Consider the following 24,820-nt stretch of genomic DNA (forward strand, 5'->3'; position numbering starts at 1 on the left):
CCTACCCATGACCTAGAAGCAGGGACCTGAGTGCAACAGCCACTCTCCTCTGACTTGTGTCCCCAAGCAACTGGTATTCAGAGTAAGGAATCCTGGTTTGGTTCAAGTGGACTTGCCTCATTTGTGGTCCCCCCTCAAAAGAAAGAAAGAAAGAAAGCGAACCAAAATGTAGCTTTCTTTTAAGATCCACACTTCTCCAAATTTTGCACCATAATATTGCTGGAGTATTGCTTCAAAAACCTCCTCAACATTTTTGAAAATAAATCTGTGTAGACACACCGCATGCCTCTCAAACATCTTAAAAACAGTTGTCTGTCTCCGGTGTTTGGATCATTTGAAAGAGGCTTGCTAAGGGCAAATTCCCGGTGGATGTTGATTACTAAAGAGGGGGTTGCTATTTGGGTGCTCCACCTCTTGAGATCATAGAGGTGGAAGGTACTTCAGAGTTCCTCTCATCCAATCTGCTTCTCGGTGCAGCACCTAACTATGCAGGCTGAAACTGAAAAATCCCTGACAAATGGCTGTCCAAGATACCTTCAGCAAAGAAGTGCTGCTGCCACCATCACCTCCAAAGCAGGGGTGGGCAAAAATGAGAGTTTTTGTTTCTCTAATTTTCTCATTTTTGCAATCTTAAGCTCTGTTCTCCACACAAAAAATGTCTTAATGAAAATTCTTCAGCATTTTATTTCAAATTTCTCCTAATACACCCTTTTCTTTATGCAACTTTGCCTAATATATCCTCTTTTTGAAAAGCAATTTCTCCCAATACAATGCATTTTTGGTAGGTTAATTTTTACTCATATATACATTTATATGCAGACGTTTCTTGTGTATATGCATTTTTTGACTGGAGAACTGCGTTGCAAAATTTAGAGACGTGCAAATTTCAAAGGACGGCTGTGTTTTGCATGCTTGCATGTGTTTGCAAATTTGCATGTTGCTTCAGAAAGTGCAAATTAGGTAACTCTGCCCCTCCCTTCAAATGCACTGAACTGAATTTCCTCCCCTATTCCCTCCTCCTGAGGTATTCTGTTCCACTGTTAAATTGCTCAAACCATTAGGAAGTTTCTCCTAACGTTTTTGCCAAAATCTCCTTGTTTGTAATTTCTACCCATTGATTTCCAGTTGTGCCCTCTGGAGCAACAGATAACTCATCTGCTCCATTTCCTGCCTGACAGCCCTTCAGATATCTGAAGAGAGCTCTCCTGTCTCCCAGTCTGACCCTGGCTAAATGATCCCCAACATATATTTGCATTCTGTAACTCTCTTTTACCCACAGCCGCCCATGCGCATGCGCGCGTGCACACACACACACCCTTCTTGCCCCCCCTCCCTTGCCTCATCCCTGACACCAGATTTGTGTTGTAGCAAAGAGTCAATTTGCACTTTGAAATTGATTTTGCGGAGGGCTTTGCAGAAGTGTGAATGCAAAGCTGGTGCAAGCAGGGATCAGCCGGGGAAAGGGGTGCCAGGGAGACAGCTTCTTGCACCAAAGAGATCCCCCCCTCCCCAACCCCAGTGAGGCCCTGACTTGTCCTGGGATGTGTAAGGCAAGCCCCTCAAGGCCACATCCCATAAACAGCTGCCCTAGCCTGCTTCCTGGGATTGTGTTGGCAGGCCCTTCCGAGTCAACCTGTTTAATAGGTACTGTAGGCGTTTTTTCTCACCTGCGCACATGTTCTGAATTTGTGTGCCTAATACTGGTGCTTCCCTTCACAGATAAGCCTAGCTAGCGAGCCCAAACAATGGTCTCCGTCTGTTACAAACTAGATGTTGCTGCTTTAGTGGCGCATGGTAAATTTTGAAACCCTGAAGCTTTGAGGATTTGAAGAGTGGGGCTTTTGCCCCCTAATAACGGATTTGGGCGGCTTTGAAAGAAGTTTAGACAAATTCATGGATGGTTAAGGCTATCAATGGCTCCTAAACCTGATGGCTGTGTTCTACCTCCACCCTTTCTCTATGGACTCTCTCCGAATATAAAGAATTACTTGTGGCCTTTTTGAGTGAAGTTATTGATGGACTTCTCCTAGTCCTCCTCCGGGAATTTGTCTGGTCTCGCTTTTTTAATATCATCCAAGACAGGGGACCTTCCTCCTGTGACAGCCAATTCCACACATTTAATTATGCATTTTGAAGAGAAGGATTCTCTCTTGGTCTGTCTTGGATTTACTGTCAGTCCATTTGATCAGGTGATCCCTTGCTCTGCTGTAATGGGAGAGAGGACAGAAAAGTGTTTTGCACAGCCTGTCAGCCTGTCAGTATTTTGCAGGAAGGAGGGATTCAAGGCACACTGGGAAATTTAGGTGCGCACAATTAAATTGGATTAATGTACTCTTGTTATCCTGGCGCAGCAAATCCACCTTCAAGAAAGAAGCAGACTCCTGTGCAGTTAGGAAGGTGGCGGGGAAGTGTCCTGAGAAGTGTGGGATGAATGAAGGACTACAAGGGAGATGCATAACCACGCCACTTGCAAATCAGGATAAATGCAGGATGAATGCTCATCGCCATATAACCACCCCGGAAGCAAAACAGAACTAATGTTCAGTAAAGGCTGGATATACTGTGGTACCTTGGGTTAAGAACTTAATTCGTTCTGGAGGTCCATTCTTTCTTTTTTTTAAATAATATTTATTAACAGTTTGAAGATTACAAAAAGAAGGGGGGAAAACAATTAAACAAGACAATACGATGCATCACAAAAACAAAAACACCACATAAAGCATTGAATTAACAAAACAAAACAAAACAATTAAAAACACATCCGATAATTTCAAAATCTTATCTTTCATTCACTTGTTTCAGCGACCTCCTCACACCTCCCTTTTTGTATTCCACTTCAGTTAACTGTTTCAGCAATTCCTTTCCATCTTCCTCTGTTTTCTGTCCTGTAATTTATCTTAACATATTCTAACCTTATTTTTCCCTTTAATGCATTAACAATCTATTTGTACTTAATTCCTTTTAACATTTCTGCTAAAGCCATATAACTTCATTCCAACATCTGGAGGTCCATTCTTAACCTGAAACTGTTCTTAACCTGAGGTACCACTTTAGCTAATGGGGCCTCTGGAGCACGATTTCTGTTCTCATCCTGAAGCAAAGTTCTTAACCCAAGGTACTATTTCTGGGTGAGCGGAGTCTGTAACCTGAAGCATCTGTAACCCGAGGTACTACTATAGTCTAACCTCTGCATAAGCTTTGTGGAAGCAAATCAGGATGAATGCTCAGTAGACAGGTTATCTGGGGGAACTATCTCTGCCCACTTCTCTCACACACTAGTTTGTCGTCCCCCCTTTTTAAAGGAACCTTTATTCTGAGAAAAGACATGCTCAGATGCAAGGACCAGCACACTAGGCGGTGACCCTCTCCATGTATTTGCAAAGGCATTGGTGCACTTTTGCCCACTCCCCATCTCTAATGTCCCACACTCATGTCTGTGTATCAGTACCCCCTAAAAGTGCCCACCACTCCGATAGCCTGAGAAACCACTTTTCCTTCCCAACTCACCTTCTTTTTCCTTTCCCTTTGTGTCACACAGAGCATTATGTAAGCCTCAGCCTGATCTATTATTTATTAACTATTATTTATTATCTATTATTTAGCTTGCTTATGTAACCTGGGACTTGTATATAATTCATGCCTCTCCACTGTGGCTCCGGGGTGAACAGAAATGGCTTGACTCCTGTTGCAGGAAAACTTCTTTCCAGTAGGGGGAGTGATCCAATTCCAACCAGAAAATACCGTGTTCCCCAAGTTCCATATTGTTGGGCATCTGTTTTCACTGCATAAGAAACGTCATTGCAGCAAAATCTTACGTTTCAAAATTTTCCTGTGCCAAATATGAATTAAAATGTGCACACTTCTCAGTTTTATTTCTTTTAACGCCACTGAAAATATTGCATGCCAGTAATGCTTTTGAAAGCTGGCTTTTTAATTGCTCATGTGATGCAGTTAGTGACAGCTGGTGACATCACTATGCTATGGTTAGAGATGGAGGACAGCATTCCCCCTTTGCCATATTAAAAACCTGGAATTCCATTTTAATTTTCTTCTTTTAAAGTGGTTGTTTGGAGGCTGCACACCTGTGTACATCTTTTCCTGCTTCGAAGAGCATAGCTTATCAGTTTGTTTTATTTTCTCAAGGTGGAGGAAGCGTGGCACAGTGAGTGTGGTACAAGGCAATGAGGCTATTGGATTTCAGAAGTGGGGACTTAGGTTCACATTTATTCCCAAGAGAGTGAACTGTGAACTAGTGATCAGCGGTGTCAACTTCAATAAAATATGGGAGGGGCGCTGCCCTGCATAGCCAGTCACATGATGCGGCACACAAACACCATTTGAATATACCAGTATACCTGAAGGAGCGTCTCCACCCCCATCATTCTGCCCGGACGCTGAGGTCCAGCGCCGAGGGCCTTCTGGCGGTTCCCTCATTGCGAGAAGCAAAGCTACAGGGAACCAGGCAGAGGGCCTTCTCAGTAGTGGCGCCCGCCCTGTGGAACGCCCTTCCAGCAGATCTCAAAGCGATAAACAACTACCTGACATTCAGAAGACATCTTAAGGCAGCCCTATCCAGGGAAGTTTTTAACGTGTGATATTTTACTGTATTTTTGGTTTTTACGGAAGCCGCCCAGAGTGGCTGGGGAGGCCCAGCCAGATGGGCGGGGTATAAATAATAAATTATTATTATTATTATTATTATTATTATTATTATTATTATTATGGCAATGCCCATTAACTTTGGGGACCCACGGCGCCCTCAAATACTTTATTGCCGGGGCTGAAGGGTCCTTGGCCCCTAGGAGTTGGTTCCTATGCTAGGAATAGGGGAGAAGCTCAAGTAAATTCAAATTTAAAGTGAACCTACCAAATCCATAATTTCCAAAATAATATGCAAACTAAGACTTGCCGAGTCTTCAAAATTTGCAGTTCTCTGAATTTTGCAATGCATGTACTAGGATAAAGTGTGCATCAAAATGCACATATTAGCGAAAATATTATGGGAATGGCCTTACAAAATTGTGTACAATCGGCAACATTGCATAGAAAATTATTTATTAGGAAAAATTCACATTAGAATACTGACGAGTTTTGATGAACTTTTTTTAAAAAGGAAAATTGCTGAAGAAATGTGGAGAACCAAATTTATGCTTGTAAACATAAGAAACTGAGAGAACCATAACTGACAGATCCATCCAGCCCTGCTCCACAGTGTATTCTTATACATCAAGTAAAATGGGACTAGCTAATATACTGGTAAGATGCTGTGGGGTACAGCTTAAATCTGTTGGGTGTGTGCTATGATTAGGTCAGGGGTGGGGAACCGGATCCAGCCAGTGAGTCAGATTCCGCTTTCCTCCAGCCCCACCACAGCCCCACCACAGGCCAACTTCCTGTCAATCACCTGACATCATTATGGCATCAGGTAACAACTTAAAAGGAGCTCACCTTTGGAAGAGGTTTCAACATGAACTGCTTGGAAACAGACTTCAAAAGCAGATGTCTCTCCACTGATCAGTGGCATTATTTAGAAGTCCGTTTCCAAACGGGAGCCCCTTTCCAGTTTTTGCATGACATCATAATGATATCAGGTGATTGACAGGAGGGCATGGTTTGCCAGAAATGCCTTTGTGGGCCAAATTTAACATTTTCCTAATGAGGCCTATGGGCTAAAGGCTTCCCAGCCCTGGTTTACATGTTCACTAAAAAGTATGCAAAATGTTGATTTCCACAATTTTGTAAAAATGCAGGGTGAGAACTTCCGCTTTCTAGCCATTGTGATTGCAAACATACATCCAGTAGCCTCAAAAGCCAGAATGCCAGGTAAACAGCTATCTCCTGGAAGCCTTCCCCAACTTGGTGACTTCCATCTGTTTGGGACTATAACTCCCATCATCCCTGACCAGTGGCCAGGATTGGTGGGGCTGATGGAAGTTGTAGTCCAAAACATCTGGAGAGCGCCAGGTTGGTCAGGAGGGGTGTAGAATTATGCTTTCGAGAAATATGGGGTTGCATTAGCACAAACCCTTTGCTAACTCTTTCAGCTCCATTGAAACTTCCATCCTTGCTCATTGTAGCTGGGAGAGCTTTATTGACTGTGCCCTAGATCTGCGCTGAGGCTGCATGGTGGATGAATGAAGCCTCCGAGACTTAATTAATGCCTAGGAAAAAAGGAGGCTGTCTTGGTGGGCTGATTAGCAACTGCCTTTGCCGCAGATGGGCCTAACCATCAGTTGCTGCTGCCGTTCTCGTTCTCCATCCTCTCCCCCCCCCCCCCGCCTCACTCCAGCCCTTACCTAGAGACTACTGCTAACTGCTTTTGCCTCCAGCCTATATGTGGCTATTAGGAGATACAAACTTGTGAGCCTCATTGGGGAATGGCCATGCTTAACACGCAGGCTTTGATCTGTATAATTAGCGTTCTGGTGAGGAGGATGGGAAGGCAGGAAGGAAAGGGTCAAAGCAAAATATACACTGCAACTGTACCTTGCAGTTTTAAAAGGTTTTGTTATTACTACTATTACTATTATTATTATTATTATTGCACATTTTAGTACATATGCTTTGGAACTGATCATCTGCCAAAATGTTTACTGAAGGTGCAAGATGGCATGCCCTTGTTTGTTGTTGTCCGAAGCCCCAAAGTCTTGTTGAATGCGGTGGCACCTTCTTCCATGAAAACCTGGGTATAACCAGAGCTGAAAGCAGCTTTGGGGAGGCTGATGTGCCAGAAGCTGTCACAGACTGGAGCATGGGGGGGGGGGGAATTCAATTCAGTTCTTATTTAAAGCGCACCTACTGTACCTAATGAGGGACGCGGGTGGCGCTGTGGGCCTAGGACTTGCGACTAGGACTTGCCGATCGTCAGGTCGGCGGTTCGAATCCCTGCGGCGGGGTGTGCTCCCGCTGCTCGGTCCCAGCGCCTGCCAACCTAGCAGTTCGAAAGCACCCCCAGGTGCAAGTAGATAAATAGGGACGCTTACTAGCGGGAAGGTAAACGGCGTTTCCATGTGCTGCACTGGCTCGCTAGATGCAGCTTGTCACGCTGGCCACGTGACCCGGAAGTGTCTTCGGACAGCGCTGGCCCCCGGCCTCTTAAGCGAGATGGGCGCGCAACCCCAGAGTCGGACACCACTGGCCCGTACGGGCAGGGGTACCTTTACCTTTACCTTACTGTACTTAATCCACACTTTCTGAATCTATACACGACCTAAAACACATTCATGCTTCTCCAACTTTTGCAATGCAATTCTCCAGCCAGAGAATGTAAACAAAAAGGCATGTACTAGACTAAGTGTGTGTAAAAATTCATATATATATATTTCAAAAATGTGTTATATGGGGAAATTGTTTTGCAAATATTGGTCTGTTAGGCAACATTGCATACAAACAGGTGTATATTAGGAGAATGTTGTTTGCTTGTTTGTTTGTTGCATTTATATCCCACCTTTTTCTCCAAGGAGTGTAAGGTGGCTTACATTGTTCTCCCCCTCATCATTTAATCCGTACAAGAACCCTGTGAGGCAGGTTAGGTTGAGAGAGGCAGTGACTGGCCCAAGCTCAGCTAGTCAGTTCATGGCTATGTAGGGATACGAACCCTAGTCTCCCACGTCTTTGTCCAACACGATTTCTACAGTTCCCAGTAAAGAGGGATTGATTGCTGAACAACTCTAAGATTTGTAGCTCCAGGAGGAGAATAGAGGAGTCTCTTAACTCTCAGGAACCTTAACAAACCACAGCACCCAGAATTCTTTGGGGGAAGCCATGACTGTTTAAAGAGGCACTCCAGTGGTTTAAACGTATGGTGTGAATGTAGCCCACGATTCCATCCCACCTTCAAGGCTTTGAGGGGGAAAGCTCTTGTCTGTTTCCCACCCCTGGGCATCATCCATGCAGGAAACATCAGCCCATTGCCACAAACACCGGGATAAAGTGCTTTTTGACGCCAAGAGGCGAAACCACCTGCTGGGAGGATTTTTCCACTTGGGGGTTGAAGGCTTGGTTCAAGAACCCTGATCCTGGCCGCGTGTCATGACAGCCGGCCGCCGCTCCTCCTCCTTGAGCTACAAGGCCTCAGAGATGCCCAGCAGCCAGTGGGGAAAGAGGAATGAAACGGGCCCTGATGAGATCTGAGGGGATAATTCTCAGACCTGACAGATGGGCCTGGCGGGCGCCCACCCCCTTCTTTATGTAAGGAGATCTCGGGGAAAGTGGATTACGGAGCGATCCCATTGATTTGCCCTTGAGGGGGGATTAGAGGCCTACACACAGGAAGGGCAGCTGGCGGGAGGGGGAGAAGAACTGGTTGCTTTCATCAGGCTTGTTTAGGATGGGCTGCGATGGATGCCGGAACTAGGCCTTTTGTGTGTTTGTATGGAAGAGGGATAAGAAATGCCAATCAGGAAAACAAGTGGGAACACTATCAGAGAGCTAAGGCATTTTATGTAAGGTGGCTGCCCCCCCCCGCCCTCTCCCAGAACATGGGAGCATAAGAGTGAAATCTTTCACATACATATTATTTTTTAAGGAGGTCTCATTGTGTTCAGTGGGGTTTACCCCCTCACCAATTAAAAATCTTTTGGGATTTATGGATTACGTTTATGCTTTGGGTCTGATTGCCATATCATGGGCTGGGAAGGAATCCCGGGTTTTCCATGTATGTATATTTTCCTTAGCCAGTTTAGATTGCCATATGAAAGGGGTCTAGTTTCATTATGGGGAGGAAATTCAACAGTTGAATCATGTGGTGTCTCTCCCCTGCTTCCCTCTCCTGCCCCACATACCCAAAGCCCACAAACCTCTGCATCTCCAAAGCTGAATCTATTGGATGCTTTTAGTCACGGCTCATTGTGTCATGGTGAAAAGTTTCATGACTGGTTTCAACACTCCTGTAAATTATATTTCCCTTTTGTAAATATTATGTTCAATTCTTCCATTTGGTTTTTATGAGTCTAATAAAAAAGAAAGAAAAAGAAATAAAAATAAAAAGGCACCAAGAGTGGTTGCTGAATTGCTGCTGGTGGGGGGGGCGCACACACTCATCCCCTCCTCACACGCACACACCCCTCTCGGTGGTGTGGCTTGGTCCTCTTATTAAAGGCATCTGGTGCTGTTTGCTCTGCAAAGACCTTCTGTGAGACATCTGTTCTCTAACTGTGACTGCTCTGGATTGCATAAAGCTGATCTTTGGGGAAGGAAAAGAGGGATTGGGAGGGGCTGATCCTGCTCGCGGCAGGGTGGGGCTTATAACATGTTGGTGACTTCTAGGGCTGGGCAAATCTGGCAACTTTGGTTCTTGAAGTTTCTTATTTTTCCAGTCTGAAATTTAGTTTTCTGCATTTCTGCAGCAATTACTGATTTATTTATTTTTAATCCTCATGAAAATTCATCAGCATTTTAGCATTACTCCTGAGAAGCACATTTTTGTATGCAGTTTTGACTAACATACACTTCCCCCCTGCAAGCAATTTCTCATCATATAATTTTTTTTGTATGTAATCTTCAATAATATGCATTTTAAGGACATTTCTCCCTAACATATGCATCTTTGCACATACAGTGGTGTTCAACTTTTACTCAGAGTAGACCCATTGAAATTAATGGACCTAATGGGCATAGCAATCCTAACTATGGGAAAGCACCATAAATTACTCTGGCCTAAGTTAACTTTCCTGCCAACCTAGCAGTTCGAAAGCACGTCAAAGTGCAAGTAGATAAATAGGTACTGCTCCGGCGGGAAGGTAAATGGTGTTTCCATGCACTGCTCTGGTTCGTCAGAAGCGGCTTAGTCATGCTGGCCACATGACCCGGAAGATGTACGCTGGCTCCCTTGGCCAATAAAGCGAGATGAGCACCGCAACCCCAGAGTCGGCCACGACTTGACCTAATGGTCAGAGGTCCCTTTACCTTTACTAAGTTAACTTGGTCTAAAGCATGCCACATCCAAACCTGTCCAGGAGCCCTTGAGAAGGGCAAATGTGAAATGAATTGGCTCCCACCTGGCAGAGAGAACAGAAGCCAGCCAGACACAGAGAGCCAGTTCAGCTGGCATTGTCACAGGAACAGGGCCCACCTCTTGACACACAGAGGAGGGTTCCCAAACACCCTTTGCATGTGTGTGCAGAAGCAGCTCAATCTAACAAACAAGGGACAGGGTGCAGATGACATCCCTGGCAAAGGACAGCATGGTGGCCAATCGGCACACACTGCACACCCCAGGGACGCCCGCCACATGCTCTGCTGGTTACCAGTCAGACAGCCACATGCCGCAACCGCACTACACAGCCTGATCGGGGAAACAAATGCATGTGGTTCTCACCAGCACACCCCACAACACACATAGGCTGCGCCCCCGCCAAGAATGTGCAACACACGTATGTAGGGATGCCAAAGGACAGATTATGAAAAGCACCTTATGAGATACCTATGCACAGCACAGACAGCAGGCGGGCAGGAAAAACACATGCACCCTGCTCCAAACAGCCCAGAAGAAGCACTCAGGGTGCCTGCGGTGAGGACCAGCGGAGGCGGCAAGCCCTTCTCTGGACAATGGGATGGGGCTCACCCTGTTCAGGGGAGCCATGAATGAGGTTGGGGTTCGGGGTTCGGGGAGAGGAGCGCTTGTCCTGTTTTCCTCACTCTCTGCACTGCAGCGCCTCCTAGTGCATTTGCAGGGGCATTCCATATTTTTTTCAGAAGAGGGTATGGGAGAGCTATTGATGCCCCACTGATGTGCATGTTCATTTATTCTGCCCCCACCAACCCCCTCCGTTGCCTTTGGACCCCACGGCAGTCCCCCACATCACTCAAGAGTCTCTGTGAGTCCAGTGCAACAGTCCATGCTGGTTCCCTCTCTCAGCCTCAGGACCTCATCTATAAAATGGGAATGCCAGTGGCTAGAAATCAAGTATTGATAGGAGGGGAATAAGAGTTGGGTTGTCACGTCTCCTAAATGTTCTGTACAAATCACTAGTAATAACAAGGGATCCAATGCTTAGTCAGTCAAAAACATTCTGATCAACTAAAAAGGTGGCCCTAATTAATCAGGGGGCAGCTTTTTAACGTATTTGGGTTTCTTTCATTTTTTAAAAATCAATATTAATACAAATCACAACTGGTAAAGGCTGCCTTAAAAAAGGCATTCCCTCCTGTGTGTGATAATATGGGGAGGGGGGCCTCTTCTAACGGCAGTGCCCCCCACAATCTGTTTGTGCATCATCTAAACACAAAGGAAGCATGGGTTATATACAGTGCTAGTCCCACTCAGAGTAGACCCATTGAAGTTAATAGGCGGGACTAAGTTAAGTTCAGGGACGCAGGTGGTGCTGTGGGTTAAACCACAGAGCCTAGGACTTGCCGATCAGATGGTTGGCGGTTTGAATCCCCACGACGGGGTGAGCTCCCGTTGCTCAGTCCCTGCCAACCTAGCAGTTCGAAAGCACCTCAAAGTGCAAGTAGATCAATAGGTATCGCACTGGCAGGAAGGTAAACGGCGTTTCCGTGCGCTGCTCTGGTTTGCCAGAAGTGGCTTCGTCATGCTGGCCACATGACCCGGAATCTGTACGCCGGCTCCCTCGGCCAATAAACCGAGATGAGCGCCGCAACCCCACAGTCGGCCATGACTGGACCTAATGGTCAGGGGTCCCTTTACCTTTAAGTTAAGTTCATCTATTTCAGTGGGTCTATTTCAGTGGGTCTAGAACTGAGTAGAACTTAGTTGGCTACAACCGGTAAGCTTTTCGGTCAAGATATACTCCTCCCTCTTTCCTCATATGCAAATTTATACAGATTTAGTCAACATAAACTAATACAACTCATCAGATGTGGGTCTCTGTAATGGAAATGGCTGAAGGGTTCCACTGGTACTAAGATGACCTGGATGTCCCACTTTCTAACCTCTGTCTTCTTGCTTCCTTTAAGTTGGGACCCTCTTGACTGGCGCCATCCCCCACCCCCCTTATGCTCTGCCCTCTCTGGGTCTCCTTGAAATATGTCACTTTTGGTCTCCATCTCAGAGCATCTCTGTGTGGGAGTATCAGCGCGCGGAAGAGATGGGGAACCATGCGTGATGGCAAAACTCATTCGCATTAACAAGCTGGGTGTCGGGGCGGAAAAACAGCTGATTCAAGGACTGAGGGCAGGCCAGGGGGAGGGAAGAGAGAGCAGTCCATCAAGTGACTACAGGGGAGACAGAGGGGGTGCATCTTCCTTGCTGGGGGGGGGCATAATGAATGGAGCATTTGTCCCAGATGAGGGACCCTTTAGCCATCAGAGCTCCATCCCTGGTCCAGGTAGGCCCAGAGTCTCTCAGATGCAGTTGCTAGGCAACCATATGCGTTCCTCCACTGCTGAGAGGAGGCATGCAGGCAAGTGCTGTCATGGTCTAGGAAGAGAGGAGGGTACAGAGCTATATCTATGTGCCTATGGCAAACTTGAGAACAGACCCTATGTGCACCTGGCGAAACAGACATATGCAGTCATCACCCATACATGCAGGATACATTAAAAATTTTACTTGGAAATAGAGCCTGAGATTTGTTCAGGTGGCTCTGAGCACATGCATGGTGCCTTTCATTGAGTAGAACTAATATATTTTATTTGAAGGGTTTTAAGAGTGAACCTCTTGAAAAAGTATCTTGCCTTTCAAAATGTCTTTTCAAGACAGTGTTATTGAGCATGTGTAGAGTGCCCTCTCTGAAGGTGACCGGCTCCTTCCTTCCTTCCTTCCTTCCTTCCTTCCTTCCTTCCTTCCTTCCTTCCTCTAAAATAAAAATGCACCATATAGAGAGCAGGAAAATCACATGCACACAGACACACACAAATACTCTCTCTCTCCCCCCCCATCACACCTGGGTTTTACATCCTTGTGTTATGACAACTGGCCAGCAGAAGGAGATTTTGGCTGGGCCAGTCAAAATCCTCCTCTGCAATTATAATTGTGGGGATTAGCTACACATAGAGCCTTCCAGGTTGTCTCGATCCAGAGCTGGCAAGGGGAAGGGGCTTATGGTTGCTGAGGGTAGGCAAGGCTGTATTAAGTGTGGGAATTTCTGCTTGGCTGCTGCCTGGGTTCCCCGCTGTATAGGCCTCAGGCCTCAGGCCTGTCAAACACAGCACAAGAATAAGCTTGGAAGAACGGGAGTTGGAGTGGCGGGGGGTGGCGGGGAGAGAGAGAGATGGGGGGGAGCTGCTAACCTTGGGCACAATCTCCTTTGTGGTGAACGGAGATGACAGGCGCCTCCCCGGAGGCCCCCTGCTTTGTACGCTGCCAGAAATAGCCCAGATGCCAACAAGCGCACACACACACCGCCTTCCTCCCACCATTATTGGGAGCGTCAGGACAGTTGGGCTTGAAAGCATCCTTGTCTCCTCTCACCCCATCAGTTCCATTTCAAGCTGCAGAACTGGCACCAATGCGCATTGGTCACAGCAATACCCTCTAGCTGCCCCTAGTCCTCGTCTCCCCACCCCTGGTCATCCCCCTACATAATAGGCATAAATAGTGGACTCTTGAAAAATTCACAGGTAAGAACAGAGACTAGCTTGTAACACTGCAATCCTCATACCTAAGAAGGTGAAGAACATAAGAAGAGCCATTACGGCTAGTAGCCATAATGGCTAGTAGCCATTTTGTGGCAGGGAGTTCCACCGTTAAGCTGTGCACTGTGTGATGAAGTCAGTTTATTTTCTCTGTCCTGAAACATTCACCATTCGGAGTTCTAGCATTATGAGACAAAAACTTCTCACTCTCCACTTTCTTCACACCTTGCATACATAATCTTATGCGTCTCTGCCCGGAGAGATTCCCTGAGTCTGTGCGCACACACATGCCACCAGCCGCACGCTCAGCCTTGTACATTTTGGAAGGTTCTGCTTCACCTGTTTTCTTCCTGTGTCCATTCCTTCTGCAGCAGCTCGTCTTCCGCCAGTTTAGAAGCCAAGAGGGCGGTTAAGAATGTGCTAGGATAATCAGAGCTGAACAACAGTGGGTTATCAACATTTCAAAATACACCTCAGCAACTGCATTAAGGTGCAGAAGCACCAAGGACATGATGCTTCTCCACTCTGAGATTTTACTGGTGGGAGGGAGGTGGGAAATGGTGACACCTGAACCCCAAAATGCAAACATTCCCCAAAAGCAAAAGCAGTGACAACTACACAGGGGCTGGAGTTTACCAAGGTCAAGTCCCAGAAAACAGTGACTGTCCCCGTTAGGGGCAGTTGGGGCATATGAAATAATCCGCCTGCATTATTGCTCGGTGGACAGGTATCTATTGAATTTATACCCATTCTGCTTCTTCAGATGGGGAAATAACAGCTAGTTTGGTTTGCTGCTGGGTCTGCTCTGGGGTTTGAAACTTTGTGTGTAGGGCTGGGCAGGGGTTATGGCGTTTGGAAAAATAGGTTTAGCAACCCTAGTTGACGTACAGGTTGACTCTAGACTGTCACTGTTTTGCAGGAGGGATTCAGTCATGTGCAGGAAATTTAGATTTGCACAATTGAGGTGGATTAAAGTGCTGTGTTGCCCTACAGCAACAAATCCACTTAAAAACAATCCACTGACTTCTAACAGTTTGGAAAGCAATAGAGAAATGCACTGGAAAGTGTAGGATAACCACTGATGGACAGGAAGACAAATCAGAGCGAATGCACAAACAAATCAAAATAAATGTTCAATAAAGAGCTGGGCATCACATAACCTCCATGGAAGCTTAGTGCAAGCGAATCTGGGGGAAATATCAGTAAACAGGCCACATGGAGGAGCCTACCATCTGAAAAAAGCAGCAAAGACAAATGGGGCTTGCAACAAATGTGTGTTGAGTGCTGGTGTAATCCAGCCAACCCCCTTAGACCAGGCATCCAGTCTCTCTTTTCAGAAGTTAGTAGTAGTATTACATTTATATCCCATCTTTCCATCAATTAGCTCACGGTGGCATACATAATTCCCCTCCTCCATTTTATCCTCACAACAACCCTGTTTGGCTGAGAGGCAGCGATTGATCTAAGGTCGTCCAGTGAGCTTCATAGCTGAGTGAGGATTTGAACTCTGGTCTCCCAAGCCCTAACCTGACACATTAACCGTTACAACACACATGCTGGGTATATCCCCTGCCGCCCATCACACTGGGTTACTTACCTGGCTACACTTGTCTGATTCCTATAGTCAATGTGTGTATTGATATCTCTTCCTCCCATTTGCGCCCACATAGAGAGCCAGGCTAACGGGGGTTGGGGGAGGGGACAGCTTTGTACGATCAAAAAATTGGCCATTGCCTCTGTGGTTTTTATCGACTCCCCTTGGAGTACAGCTGATAAAATATTGTTTTATGGATTAGGAGATGGACTGTGAATGAGCTAATAATGGACCCTCCTGATCAATGCTTCTCTCTAATGTACTCAAGAGTGGACAGCAAATCACCCATCCCCTTTAGGCCTTGGAACACCCAGCCACGCTCTCCTTCTCTCCCCCCACCAAAATCCTTATAACCTAAAAATTGCTGGAGAAGGCTAACGATCCATCAGGTCCAGCATCCTCTTTCCACAAACAACCAATCTCTGGGAAGCTCACAAAGCCAGGTGTAAAAGGCAATGGCCCTTCCCCATTGTTTGACTTCAGCAAGTTGTATTCTGAGGTATACTGCCTCTTGACATGGAGGGTCTGTGTAGTAAGAGAATAAGCAGAGCCCTGCAGGCCCATCTAGTCTAGTTTCCTATTAGCTCAGTGGCCAGCCAGATGTCTCAGTGGGAAGTCCACAAGGAGGGTTTGACTGCAGCAGCACTCTTTGCATTTGTGATTCCCAGCAATGGTACATTTCCCAGCACCCTTAACATACTACAGTTCCCAGAATTCTTTGGGGGAAGCAATGTGCTTTAAGTCTCTGATGTGGATGTGACCCAAGTCGAGGAAAATGCACTACAGGAAAGGAGCAGTTGAAAGGAATCTTGGTAGGAGCAATATTTGGAAACTGCAGTTACTATTTTGGTCAGAACAGAGATTTCACAGGAGTGTTTTGCAGGGAAGAAGCCATATTTTAGTGGCAGAACATCTGATTTACATGCAGGAAGTCCCAGGTTCGATCTAGTTTAAAAGATGGGAGTGGTGTTCGGAAGGATGGCGTTAACAGGCAATGAGAAAGGCTGAACATCCACACCATCCATTTAAAGCAGCTGTATATCACTTTGACAGTCATGGCTTCGCCCAAAGAATTCTGGGAAGTGTAGTTTGTTAAGCAAATCTAAGAGCTGTTAGGAGACTCCTCACGGAGCTACAATTCCCAGTGCTTTTAACAAACTACATTTCCCAGCATTCTTTGCAAGACTGTTAAAATGGTACACATGTGCTTTGAATAGATGGTGTTGGATGTGACTAATTCTTTCTGCTAGAGACCAGTTTCCAATCAAGGCAGGTAAGACTGCTGGGATGAACGAGTTTCCTGTCCTGATACAAGGTGTGTACAGTGCTGCCCATATCTTTATGCCCGAGTCTGATTCTTACATTGACAAGGTGTTGTTGTTTTTTTACATCCCTTTGCTAGTGGATGGCTGCATCCATCGTGCTGCGGGGCCTTTGCTCAAAGAGGAATGCCGGACCCTGAGTGGCTGTGAGACTGGAAAAGCCAAGATTAGCTGTGGATATCGCCTCCCAGCCAAATGTAAGTGTTGCTATTAGTGTTATTTTAAATTTCATTGAAAAACTGAGCTTGTGTATTTCTTATTGGATTGAGAGAATGCAATATACAGTAAAGTAAATATTGGGAAATATTTTAACTAAATAACTTGTTTAAAAGTTTTATTTTTGTACACATAATGTTTCTTCTCTGTAGGTTTACTAGCAACAACATTCACACACACACACACACACACACACACACACACACACACACATATATCTGTCCTTAATAAGAAAGAAAGAAATGTGGCTTATAATTTATCCTTTTTAACTGGAAAGCATGAGTTTGATCAGAAAACGTACTAAAAACAAAACAAAACAACTTATTAGTCACTTATTACTGAGAGGTTTCCAAGTGACTTACAACAAAATTTTAAAACGTAAATATAAATAGTGAATAACATTAACAATGTCACAGAAAACATTAACAAATTTATACATATGCAAAAATAAGATGCACACATACCCAATAACAGACACAGAAAGCTTTGGCAACACACTAACAGAAAAACAACTGCTCAATCCATAAAAAGCTTGGGGGGGGGGAGTAAATTTTTACCTGGCACTGAAAAGCTGTCAGGAACAGCGGCGTAGCTGCTTGGGCGTCCGGGGCGGTGCCCACTCCCCTAGCTATGACTCTGGTCAGGAAGGCACCAGGCAAACCTCTCCAGGAATAGCATTCAATACATGGGGAGCCACCAGTGAAAAGACCCCTCTCACCTGTCACCACCCTCTGAGTCTCCCTCAGTGGGGACCTAGACAAGGGCCCCTATAGAAGAACTAAGTGTCTGGTGGTGTTCATATCAGGAGAGGCATTCCAGAAGATACTGGGGTCCTGAATCGTAGAGAGCTTTACAGGTCAAAACCAGCGCTTTGAACCGGGCTCGGAAGCATACAGGCAGCCAATGTCTTGAACCCGGCCATAGTTGGGCAGCCACATTCTGCGCTAATGGAAGCTTCCAATCGGTGTACAAAGGCAGCCCCACCTGTCTTAATTATGCAACACAGGATTGGGGTGCAGGTGAGTGTGTCTGCTCCAAAGTCAGTGAAAATGGTGCTCCCCACGCCAGAGGGAGGTGGTGCTTGTTGTGACTGGTCGAGTGGAAACCAGGGAGCTGGAGCCGGTGACAGTCAAAGCCCCCATCTCCTTCCCTGCTGAGTTCTACAAGGAGCAATACTGAGACTAAGGAGGCACTGGCTGAGGGCAGGCTGTGGTTGGTGGAGCAACATGCCATTTGCCCTAATGGATGACCGCCCATTGCCTGGTGTAATCCTTATTATTATTGGTATGAATTAGTCTCCAAAACCAACTTTGAATGTGCATTCCTTCCGCCTTCCCACACCCCCTCTAAAAATACCTGCTCCCCCCGCCTACTGCCTTTCCTTCTTATTTGCCTCCCTTCAGCCTACATTCCACCCCCCCAATACACTTGTCTGTCTGAGAGGGAGTAGAGTCTGTTAATTAAAGCTGCTCTGGGACACAGTCTTTGCTCTCACACATTCAGACTGATAATTCGGCAGCAGAGGATGCGTTGAGAGAACAATAACGTGCAAATGTGACACTTAGAGGAGCGGAGGGAAGGAGTGGGAGACACACCTTGCACTCCTCAACAAGGGCTGATAAGATGCAGGAGGAGCAGCGTGACACTTTTTGCTGGGGTGGGTGAGGGTCTAGGTCAGCGACTCTTTTGTATGCAACCTCCATGTAAATGTCACCATGCAAGCGGGGAATCTTGTACTGGGCAAAGGATTTAGCATCTTGAGAATCCTCAGCCAACCTGAGATCTACGGATGAAGGGCGGTATACAAATTTAATAAATAATAATAATAGTAATAAACAACTTGCTTTAAAAGAGCAATTTTTTAGATCTTATTGTCACAAAGACAGACTTGGAGGTGTGCAAGCAATGGCTTGTTAAAAGTCACTGAAAGTGGGAGAGGTCTGACCCCAATCTGAGACCAAGGCTGTGTACACATTAAAGCAGATTCAGAACATTCCTTCCTTCAAAGGATTCTGGCCATGGTAGTTTGCCCCTCATAGAGTTACAATTCCCAGGTGCACTTAACAAACTACAGTGCCCAGAATGCTTTTAGGAAACGAATGTATTTCGAATGTGCTTTGAATGTCCGGAGCGGTACCTATTTATCTACTTGCACTTTGATGTTTTTGAACTGCTAGGTGGGCAGGAGCTGGGACCAAACAACGGGTGCTCACCCCGTCATGGGGATTCGAACTGCTGACCTTCTGATCGGCAAGCCCTAGGCTCAGTGGTTTAGACCACAGCGCCACCTGCACCCCTCAATGTTATTTCCTGGTGGGGTTCAATCACATATTGGCAAAATTCAGGTTGCGCAGTTATAGCTAATTGGGAGGCCTTGCACCACAAACCCGGTACCCAAAATGATCAGACTTTTTTGCGATAAGGAAAGTAATGGGAAAAGTATAGGATAACACTTGCTTTGACCTCCCCACAAACAAATCAGAATGAATTCTCACGAAATAATCAAGGTCACCTAATCTCCCCCTAAGCAAATCTGGAGGAACACCAGATTAGTCTGGAAGTGCCCCCTGGTTTCGCACCTGCCGCTTAAAGAGCTTTTTAGCCTTTTTGCTCCTCTTGATGTGCGTTGTTAACCCTTTACCCTTCATTCTTGTGTAGAACTGCAAATAGCTCCTCAAATCTATGTGCATATGTTAACTTCTTCCAGTATGGAAACTTGGTGTGCAAACTTTGTCAGTTTCTAGTTCATTTTCTGTCCTGTTTTCCTTATTACAAAAGGTCTTATTTGTGGTGTTGGTGGAGTTGTTGTGCAAGATCACCAAGCCAACTTCAACTGTGCAACCTGAATTTGCTAGTGTGCGGCTGAATCCCACCCCAAATATTGACAGTCTGGAAGTCCCCTGCATATGTTTTTAGCTGGAGAAAGGCTGCCCAGGAGGCAGGGGGACTTTATCCTACCCTTTATATAACTGAAGGGCTGTGGCCCTATCTGCAGTATACATTTAAAGCAGTATCATTCCACAAAGATTCCTGGGAACTGTAGTTTATTAAGTGCCCTAAGAGTTATTTGGAGGCTCCTATTCCTTATGCCAGGCATAGGCAAACTTGGCCCTCCAGATGTTTTTGGGACTACAACTCCCATCATCCCTGACCACTGGTCCTGTTAGCTAGGGATGATGGGAGTTGTAGTCCCAAAACATCTGGAGGGCCGAGTTTGCCTATGGCTGCCCTATGCAGAGCTATAATTTTCAGAGTGGTTAACAGCCAATAACTCTGCTCAGGTATCTCTGGGAACTGCAGCTCTCAGGGGGAATAGGGATCTCCTTCCGGTTCTTTGCACTGTTAACAAACTACAGTTCCCAGGATTCTTTGGGGGAGCCATGGCGATTTAAAGTGGTATGATACTGCTTTAAATGTATAGCGCAGATGGGGCTTATCCCATAGAAAAGGACAGGGTTTCAAACTGATTGACAAGTGGCAGGTTGGTAGATTTCATCTCAACATCAGGAGCAACTTCTTAATGGAAGGAAACATGCAACAGTGAAACCGATTGCCTTGGCCAGGGGTGTGGAGTCTGTGTCCTTCCATGTGTTGCTGGATTCCATCTCCCATCATCCCTGATCATTGGCCATGCTGTCTGGTGCTGATGGGAGTTGGAGTCCCAACAACGTCTGCAGGGCCACAGATTCCCCAGCCCTAGCGTAGAGGGATAGTGAGCTCTGCCTCTCTAGAGGCCTCCAAGAAGATGATGCTGTCATTTTCTGGGGAGGCTGTTGACCTGAATCTTCCACAGGAAGTTCAGCTGAACGGCCTACAGAGCCTTCCCTGCCCCCCCACTCCCCACTCCCCGCTATATGCTTCTGTTTTCTAGGCAGTCAGTGTGTGTGTGTGTGTTTGCATGTGCCTTTTCCCACTCTAGCTGGAGAGAGTGTGCTGACATTTAACACAGGAACAGCGTAACTTTCGAACTGTGGTAATGTGTGCATTAACTGAAGCGGGATAGGGAGGGGAGATTTCCGGAGTGATAATTAAAGTGCTTTAAAATGCATGTTTGATTTCTGCCTGACTGTGGCTCTCCTCATTCCATTTGCAAATGCGGCCCCCACCATCTGGAGAGCTGAGTGGCTCTGGAGAATACAGAATCTGGCTGCTCCTCGCTTTCCTCGCTTGGGTTGCAGGCGACATTTATTGTCCTGCCTGAAGACCTTGGAACAGCATTGTGGCCTCACAGCAGCCCTGCGAAGTGGGTTAAGGATGGGAGAGGCCATGTTTTTCCTAGTCTAACGGGTGACAGTTCGAAAGAAAGATGAGAGTGGCTTGAGCGAGGCATTTGTCATTTCTACTCAAACAGACTTGGTAGGGTTTTTTAACTAATACCAAAAACCCACCCTACCTGTTTAACCAAACAGGTGATGCCAAAACTTACCATACCTGCTTAATCAGAGGCACAAGCACTTTTAACTCTTCAGGATGTGACGGGGGGACGAGGAAGCCTATCATCTGCTTCCAACCATGGGGGGGAGGGAAGAGGAGATTGGGAAATACAGTTAAGTTTCATAAATAGTAATTTGTCATACCAAAACATCTAAATGTTACTGCAGAACCTCAGACTTTTCTTCTAATAATTTCAGTAATCTGTAATATAAAACAGGCATGGGGAATCTCAGCCTCCAGGGGGTGAATATGCTTGCCCCCTACCCAGGACTTAAAAACTCCACCTGGGTCACATCCATGGGTTTAACCAGGGGGGCAGCTACCCCCCCATCAAGTAAATAATTAAAATAAAATAAAAACACTTAACTAAGTGGCCAATTGCATCACAGTGAAGTCGGTCCCCCCCCCCATAAAGCCTGCCCCCCCAATAAATCTTGGCTACCCCACCCATGGTCACATCCCTCACCAGCCTTGCTTTGCACCCTCTCTGAGAGTGTTTTCCTGACTGGGATGTGTCCTTAAACTCTGAAAAAGCCTTTTGCTTGTCTGGATAGAGGACAGAGAGGGCTGTGTGAGCGAGTGTAAAAAAATACCCTACTGCACAAAGCTAATATTTATGTTCATTGCTCCACCAACCTTTGCCCTTTGCCTCCCCTCTGCTGGCATGTGGCCCTAAGGCTGAAAAGAAGTAGACAGGCAGATAGGCAAACAGACAGACAGACTTGTAGAGTTGGAAGGGACCACGAGGGTCATCTAGTCCAACCCCCTGCAGTGTTTTAAAATGTCCCTGCTGTGTCAAAGGACCTTTGTTATCTTCCTCCACACAACCTCCAGTCATCACCTGAAGTCCTGCTCTGAGCCTCATGAGCCACAGGTGGCAGTGACCAAGGCCAGAGGGCTTTTTCCATAGTGGATCCCTCTTTACTGAAGCAGAAATAATACTGAAGCAGAAAAAAATAGAATCATAGAAATGTAGAGTTGGAAGGAACTCATCTAGCCCCACCCCTCTGGGATGCAGAGATCATACTCAATGCAGGAGCAGTTAACTTGTGGACTTCCATATGTGGTTGGACTCCAACTCCCATCAGCTCCAACCATCATGGCCAATGGGTCAGGGATGATGGGAGCTGAAGTCCAGTGATATCTGGAGGGCACCCCATCTGCTATCCCAGTCATGACCCCAGAGTCCAGCAGTGATCAAGGCTCTGAGTTGGAGGCTGTGGATTCTCCAGTGCCGGAACCAGATTCAAGGCCTGCCCCTGGAGATCAGGAGACCACCGAGCTTGAGGTTGACAGACAGGATCTGCCAGAGCAACCTCCCTATACCACTAGGGGATGTGGAGCCAGGACACCTTCATAGGCACCTTCTCCCCCTACCCCAAGGAGCCAAAGGCACTGCACAGTACCTCACTGGTTCAGTGGTACGGATCTCGCCAGGTGGGAGGTTTGGGGGGTGAGGAGGCACTCCAGTCTTCAAGTTAGTCCTCTAAGAATCAAAAATTGTCTACAAGTGGGTGGAGCCTGGGAGAGGTAATCTGGAAGCAAGGGCTTGAAAGAATGCCTGCTCTCTCAATCTTTGTTGGAGCAATTTGTCCCCTTGGAGCTATCCATGGTCCTGCAACTCCTGGCTGTTGCCATCCATCTTTCCCCAAGGGATTTGGCATCAAAACAGGACGACCCCTGATTTATGTGGTGCCTAGCAGCTTACAAACCAAACTGCAAGCAAAAAGAAATACCAACGTGCCAAGTCAAACCATTGGTCTATTTAGTTCAGCATTGACTACGTGAAGCAGCAGCTGCTCTCCGGGGGACCATTCCCAGTCCTGTCTGGAGATATTGGGTACTGAACTTGGTGCCTTCTTCATCCATAGCAGGTGCTCTCCCGTTGAGCAATGACAATTGCATCCAAATTCTGTCTCTTATTTACACTATCTGTTCCAGTTTCAACAAATTACAAGAGGCAAGCCTTCGCGCAATCTCTCCTTTTAAAAAATTCCTCTGCTCAAAATCAGCCCTTCTTAATAATCTTTTAAAAAAAGAATTAAGTGAATGAGGCAGTGGCATATTAATCAAAGGCTCATAAATACAGCTCTTAGCTCATCAATCGCTAAGTGAGGAAACAGAGAATGGCTTAGCTTGTTGGAGAAACAGCAGATCCCAGATGAATGAATGACAGTGGCTGGGCTTACTTCATGTTTGCCTGATTTCTAAACTGATTAAATACTGCTGTAAATACCATCTGCCGTGAGCCACGAAGTAGCCATTTCCCTTCTCCCTAAGGAGGGAGGGCAGGCACCTTTCCCTCTTCCTTTTGTCTCTTCTCTGCTGTCCAAACTGCAATTCATGCTTTGGTAAGTAGAAAGTTCTTTTGCAGAGAAGACGAGAAGTTCTCTATCCAAATATCGCCCCCATTCTCTAAACTCACCGGGAGGCAATCAGTAAGGATTGATAATGGTTTTCAAGTCTCTTAAGCTTCTCATTTTTCCGTTCAGAAAGTCGCATCCATCTAAGTTCTGCTGAGAGCAGACCCATTGAAACTAATGAACCTAAGTTAGCCATGTCTTTTACTATTAAAGTAAGATCCATCCTCTCTCTACATATGTGAATGAAAAGAAGCTACCACCATCTTGTCCCTTACGAGAGCCTCAGGGCCCTTCCAGACGGGTGGGTTTTTGGCAGGCGTATTCTGCAACAGGTTCTTGACGCAATATCAACGTATTTGTGGTAGAATTATACTAGACCATTTCCAGAACGGCGTCCGAGCACTGAGCCACTGGTATATCACAAGTGGATTCTTTATTATTGAAAGCAGGGCCTAAATCAACAGCTTTGGGGTTTTTCAAACATTGGTAAAGGATATTTTACCTGTCCCACCCAGACTGAATATTGGAGTGAATTGCTGCTGCTCTTGGAGGGGCAAGAACTTTGCTCCCCACCACCACCACGAGGGTCTCTCTGCCTCAACAGCTGGGCCCATGTGGGGCGTGCCAGGAATGCTGAGCTCGGGGAGAGTGTGCCTGGCACACGTCTGTCTCCCCTGCCCTCCCCTCCAGATGTGGTATTCGAGTCACATCCTAAGCAGGTGGTTAGTATTCAGCACAGGCAGTTTCCTCCAACAGTAGCTTCAAGAAGTCGCCGTGGCTGCCTTGTGGGCAAGGGAAAGAGCGATACTGAGGGGCTGGGGGCTGGAGGGGGGAATCATCAGGATGTCTCTCCAAACTGGAAATCACTCCTCAGGTGGTGACTGCTTCAGGATTGTACCAGAACTGCTAAATAGAAGGCTTGCGAACCCTGAGGTTGACGGAAATACAAATTTCCCTCCCTCCCTGCCTCTCTAGCTACTTACTTAAGTGGGCACACACACCTGTATGAAACAGCCCCTGGTGGACTGAGTGGCCATAGAATGGGGAGTTACTGAGGGGGTTGAGGAGTAGGAAGAAAGCAGGGGAAAGGAAAGGAATCCACACCCACACCATACATTTAAAGCGCGTGGTTTCCCCCAGAGAATCTTGGGATCATAGTTTGGCAAGGGTGCTGGAAATTGTAGCTCTGCTAGGGCTACAGCTCGCAGGATTCTTTGGGGTGGGGGAACCGTGACTGTCAAAGTGGCATAAATGTGCTTTAAATATATGGTATGGATGTGGCAACAGTAATGTTTCTTTGACTGTTTCAAGTTCCTCTTGTCCAGTGATCAGAATTTCAGATTCCTGAAAGG

The 24,820-nt window shown here is 46.4% G+C and overlaps 1 protein-coding gene across 2 annotated transcripts in view; it reads left to right on the top strand.

The window, feature by feature from the left end:
• Positions 1 to 24,820, top strand: part of MACROD1 (mono-ADP ribosylhydrolase 1) — a 320,217-nt gene that overhangs the window by 276,386 nt on the left and 19,011 nt on the right. For both annotated transcript variants that reach the window (XM_081891901.1, XM_081891902.1), the window contains exon 5: positions 16,536 to 16,652. In XM_081891901.1, coding sequence (XP_081748027.1) covers positions 16,536 to 16,652 — 117 coding nt within the window. The remainder of the gene's footprint in view (positions 1 to 16,535; positions 16,653 to 24,820) is intronic.

The sequence above is a fragment of the Podarcis melisellensis genome, assembly GCF_964234715.1.
Source record: "Podarcis melisellensis genome assembly, chromosome: 16".
NCBI classification, from domain to species: Eukaryota; Metazoa; Chordata; class Lepidosauria; order Squamata; family Lacertidae; genus Podarcis; species Podarcis melisellensis.